Genomic DNA, 5,939 nt, shown 5'->3' with positions numbered 1-5,939 from the left:
AATGAGATTGTAAGATACAAGGCACGCCTTGTTGCACAAGGATTCTCTCAACGACCTGGTGTCGACTATGAAGAAACATATTCACCTGTTATGGATGCAATAACTTTTCGATATCTCATCGGTTTAGCTGTACATGAAAATCTTGAAATTCATCTAATGGATGTGGTTACAGCTTACCTTTACGGTTCACTTGATAATGAAATTTATATGAAAGTTCCGGAAGGACTTAAAATGCCTGAAGCATGTAGTTCAAAATCTTGGAAAATGTATTCAATCAGATTACAAAGGTCATTATATGGCTTAAAACAATCAGGACACATGTGGTACAATCGCCTCAGTGAGTACTTAATAAAACAAGGTTATATAAACGATGTCATTTGTCCTTGTATATTTATTAAGAAAACAACATTGGGGTTTGTTATTCTTGCTGTTTATGTTGATGACATTAATCTCATTGGAACTCCAGAAGAGGTTCAAAAGGAAATTGAATATCTAAAGAAAGAATTTAAGATGAAAGACCTTGGAAAGACAAAAATTTATCTTGGACTACAAAAAGAATATTTAGTAGACGGGGTCTTCATCCATCAATCTGCCTATACTGAGAAAATCTTGAAACGATTTTACATGGACAAAGCACATCCATTAAGTACTACAATGGTTGTCCGATCACTTGAAGTGAGTAAGGATCCATTCCGCCCTCAAGAAGAGAATGAGGAACCTCTTGGTCTAGAAGTACCTTATCTTACTGCAATTGGGGCACTTATGTATCTTGCTAATGCTACGAGACCTGACATAGCATTTTCTGTTAATTTGTTAGCAAGATATAGTTTTTCCCCTATACAAAGACATTGGAATGGAGTTAAACATATATTGCGATATCTAAGGGGAACTAGTGATATGGGTCTGTTTTATACTAACAAAGATAGTGCAGATCTTGTTGGTCATGCAGATGCAGGTTAATTATCTGACCCACATAAAGCTCGATCACAAACAGGCTATCTGTTCACATACGGAGGTACTGCTATATCATGGCGATCTACGAAGCAATCTATTGTCGCTACTTCTTCAAATCATGCTGAGATAATAGTCATTTATGAAGCAAGTAGAGAATGTGTATGGTTAAGATCAGTAACACATTTTATCAAAGAAAGATGTGGTTTAAAGTGTGACGTCAAGATACCCACAATGCTCTTTGAAGACAATGCTGCATGCATAGCTCAATTAAAAGGAGGCTTTATAAAAGGAGATAGAACGAAACACATTTCACCAAAATTATTCTTCACACATGATCTCCAGAAGAATGGTGATATTGATGTGCGACAAATTCGTTCGAGTGATAATCCAGTAGATTTATTTACCAAATCTTTACCGTCCTCAACTCTTGAGAAGATGGTTCACAAAATTGGAATGCGAAAACTTAACCATCTGAATCGTGGTTTTTATCAGGGGGAGTAAAATACGCACTGTACTCTTTTTTCCTTAATCTAGGTTTTGTCCCACTGGGTTTTCCTAGAAAGATTTTTAATGAGGCAGCAAATAATGCGTATCAAAAGATATGTGTACTCTTTTTCCTTTACTAAAATTTTTCCCACAGGGTTTTTTTTTAGTAAGGTTTTAACGAGGCACGATATCTATGGACATCCAAGGGGGAGTGTTATAAATCCGTTGAATAGGTGGATAGTCCATAAAGTTAGTACATGAACAACCATTCATGTTCACTAGGTTTCATGAACCTTTTTGGATAAGAATGTATCTATTTATTATGATACTTAATATGGTGACTTTTGAAATGATTTCTCACTCTATAAATAGGGTTGTTCATTCACTATTGTATTCTATCTTATACTTCTTGTCTTCTTCTTCTTATATAATATTTTGAGCTTTCTTTATAACAAAAAATATATTTTAATTTCTATTTAGTTATTTGTTAATGTTATATTAAATGAACTCTTTAATGATAATACTTTTATTGAAACAAATAATATGTTTAACAAGAAAAAATTCTTAGAATGATCAAACTATGAGAAGTATTTTGGAACAAACTAATAATGATAAATATATTTTTGAACCAGATATTCTTATTATATTCATAATTAAAAGTAATTTTTTATCCATCCAAAATAGTTTAAGACAGAGTAGAAAAATAACGACACTACTCATGGTCCCTTTCCTCAATTGTCACATGGAAACCACCTTTCATTTTCGCCGTGAGGTATGAAATAAACACCGGTTCCACCCCTTTTTCCGTCACCGGGACCACCTTGAACCGCCGTAAAACACCAGCAACCACCCTCTTCATCTGCAAAAACGCCATTTCTTTCCCCAAACAAATCCTCGGCCCGGCCTGAAAAACAGGATATGTATACATATCTTTACTAACAAAATTCCAATTTCCAGTAACTTCATCTTTATCCAACCACCGTTCTGGTTTAAACTTGCTCCAATCATTTCCCCATAGTTCCTCTGCTCTCCCCATTGCGTAGGGATGATAACTTACTCTTGTTCCCTTTTTAACAAAAGTTCCATCTGGTAAAACATTGTCCTCTGTAGCTGTTTTCGAGTCAATTGGTACTGGTGGATAAAACCTCATGCTTTCGCAAAGTGAGGCATGTGTATATATCATCTCTTTCACTTCGTCGTATGCTGGAGTGTGGGATTTTAATTTGATTTCGTTTAGAATTGAACTTTCTACCACAGGGTGTTGAGAGATTAACCAGAAGAACCAAGTTAATGCAGCTGATGTTGTGTCACGACCAGCTAATATAAAACTAATAACTACATCTGTAACGAAATCATCGTCTCTATGACCAACGCTTAAGAATCTGGATAATAGATCTACTGAATCGAGAGATGATTTTTGATTTAGTTCACTCTGTTTTTCTCTAACGAGCTGTTTCGCAAATTGACGAACTTCATCTACAGCGATTCTGAATCTCTTTTCACTTCCGAAATCGAAATGTCTTTTAATCTTCCATATAAAGGGGAAAATAGCATTGAATCTTTCACTGCTTAATTTAACAGCTTCTTCAAAAGCAACTGCGAATTTCTCTTGGGGTAGAGATGGCGATAAATAAGCAGGATCATATCCAAACGCAATTTTGCAAATGTTATCGAAAGCAAACCTCTGTAATATATCTTGGAAATCAACAACTTTTTTCTCAGCAGCAGCAACAGCAAGAAGTGGAATCAGACGTTCGTTAAGTTCAGCATCTACGACAGTTTCGACGAATTTTCGTAGAGATTTCGTATTGAATTCATGACTAGCAACTTGTCGTTGGTACTTCCAGATTTCACCATCCACGTTAAAAATACCATCACCAAGAAAATCAGCCATAGTTGATTTAAACATATGACCTTTTTGATAAATATGAAAATGAGTTTTGAGCATGTATTGGACATTCGATGGATTTGCAGTAAAGATTTGGCGATTACCGAAAGGACGAATGAGAGTGAAAGTAAGATTGGTAGTTGTTTGAATTATATCAGAACTCCATTGAATCCGACGATGTTTGTTTGCTAAAATTGAGAAATATGAACCAATGATTGGATAAGATTTTGGGATTTTGGTTGATTTGGAATGGAAAAGATTGATGAAGAAGATAAAAAGGAAAGGAACAAGGCAAATGAGTAGAGTAGAAAACTCTAAGTCTATTATCATCATCTTTGATATTTTAGAGTTTGAAATTTGTTGTGTGTTTGTATGTGTTTTGGATGATGATATATAGAAAAGATGAACACTAGGCCACTAGATCTTTTTATAGACTTTTTGATTTTGTTTGATATTACTTGTTCACGTTATTAAAAAAAAAAGAGAAAAAGCTTAAATATGTTATTAAATTTTTAAAACAGACTTATTTATGTTATCCGTTAAAAGTTTGACACATTTATATTTTTATCATTAAGAAAAAATTCATTTATGTCATTATTTTTTAACAATGATTTTCTAAAACCATTTTATTTGGGTGTGTTATTTTAATGTAATTTTTATTCATAATTTTGATTTCTTCATTAAAAAATTAATTATGTGACGAATTATAATTGACCATGTCTCAAAAATAAATTTACAAAATTACTATTGAAAAATAATGACATGAATGTCCATTTTCTTAAACAGTAATGACATAAATGAATCAAATTTTTAATGGGATGAGACGAATGAGTCTTTTCTAAAATGTTTGATGGCATATTTGAGTGGTTTCCCTATTAAAAATATAAATCAAAATATAAATCAAGTTACTATGTTTAGTTTAGATGAAATGAATTGTTTTTGTATTATATATTTTACCAAAAGAAAAAATTATAGGCGTAACTTAAATGTTATTTTTATTTATTATCTTTTTAACTATTTTCAGATTAATCTTTAGAAAACGTAAAATGGTCAAGAAGCTTCTTAAATGAAGGTTAGATATAAAAATAACAATTCTCTTGAAGTTATGAATGATTTACTTGTTTTAAAGGATGAAAAAAAAGGTTCAATAATTCACTTGATATGGGCTGGAGAAAGAATTTTTGGTTACACGAATAAAATATAAAATTAATTTTTGTCCTTAAAATAAATTCTTTTTGTTAGGATAAATATTATAAAATTTCAAAAAGTTTATTATTTATAATTTTTTATAGTATTTAGAAAAACTAATGGATGAATTAATAAATGTATTCTTTTTTGTTATAATATTTTAAATGACGTGTAAATATAATAATATAATATAATAATTTTTTTTAAAGAAGTAACATGTGAGATTAAGGGAGTATTTTAGGATTACTCATATATTCTCTGAGACTGACATGAACATAAATCTCAAATATTATTCTTCTACCAATCTTTAATGTCATAAGGTAAGTTTAATATTGTCCTTAAAATATCTCATGGAACAACAAATTAGTTTTGAGGCATGAAATTTGAAGTTATAATTTTAAATATTGAATATGTAATAGGATATCATGATTAATAATTATAATTATACTGAAGGTTTTTTATAAATTTTGTAAAAAAAAAATCATACTGAATTAAAACAAATTGTTTATGCCACTTGAAAATATTACATTAAAGTATAATTAATTACTATTATTGTTAATCTATATTAATCGATTTGTTCTATTGTTTGTTTCCATACTTGAGAGTTGAATTCACCCCCCCTCCCAATTCTCCACCCATCCTACCCTGCCACCCTCCACCATTGTTGAGACTTTCGTTCGTATCGATCTTTATATGTTTTTTTTTTAATCTTAAAGAGAAGAAAAAGTTAACTCTAAATTAAAAATTTGATTATGATTGATATGATTGAAAATACTTTTCTCTTTATAAAATATTCTAGAAATGAGTCTAAACAATAGGATAAAATCATAGATCATTGAAGAAGAGAAGAGTAGAGAAAACATTTCTCACTTTGTATTTCAATATCTTGATTGCGTATATGTATATTAATTGTGCTTAGTATTATCAACTAAGAGGGCATTTAGATTGACTTAAAAGGCAATCGAATCCAATTCTAAGTCAGTTTTGATTTCTATAAATGTTTGATAAATATAAAAAAAAATTTAAAAAGTAAAAAATGACTTGAAATAAATTAGAATGTGATTGACAAGGTAAAAAATAACTTAAAATAATTCAAATAACTTTTTATTTTTTTACTTAAAAATCATTTTAATTTAACATTTTTATTTTTGAGTTAAAATTTTTGTAAACCAATCTAAACGGAACCTGACTTAGCAAATTCTAACTATTGGACATTTCTAACTAATTAAAAAATTACAGAAAAATATTAATTAATTTGTCTTTTCTTTCTTCCTAATATCCATAATAAAGAAAAATAATAGCTTAATAGGTACTAAAAATTTATAAAAGAGTAAATCAAAAAATAAAAATTAGTCAAATTATATTATATCTGTTTTTTTAGTTTATTTAAAGTTTTAAAAATTATCTATTTTAATTCAAATAA

General features: G+C 29.9%; 1 protein-coding gene across 1 annotated transcript; it reads right to left on the bottom strand.

Annotated features, from left to right (window-relative positions):
• Positions 1–1,950: 1,950 nt before the first annotated feature.
• On the bottom strand, positions 1,951–3,851 carry LOC107029265 (cytochrome P450 94A1-like). The gene has a single exon (XM_015230645.1). It carries the CDS (start codon positions 3,659–3,661, stop codon positions 2,153–2,155), a length of 1,509 nt encoding a protein of 502 aa, XP_015086131.1. The 5' UTR covers positions 3,662–3,851; the 3' UTR covers positions 1,951–2,152.
• Between the last annotated feature and the right edge of the window lie 2,088 nt (positions 3,852–5,939).

The sequence above is a fragment of the Solanum pennellii genome, chromosome 9 (genome assembly GCF_001406875.1).
Source record: "Solanum pennellii chromosome 9, SPENNV200".
Classification (NCBI taxonomy): Eukaryota; Viridiplantae; Streptophyta; class Magnoliopsida; order Solanales; family Solanaceae; genus Solanum; species Solanum pennellii.
The sequence above is the reverse complement of the archived record's forward strand: the minus strand, read 5'-3'. Positions and strand labels throughout refer to the sequence as shown.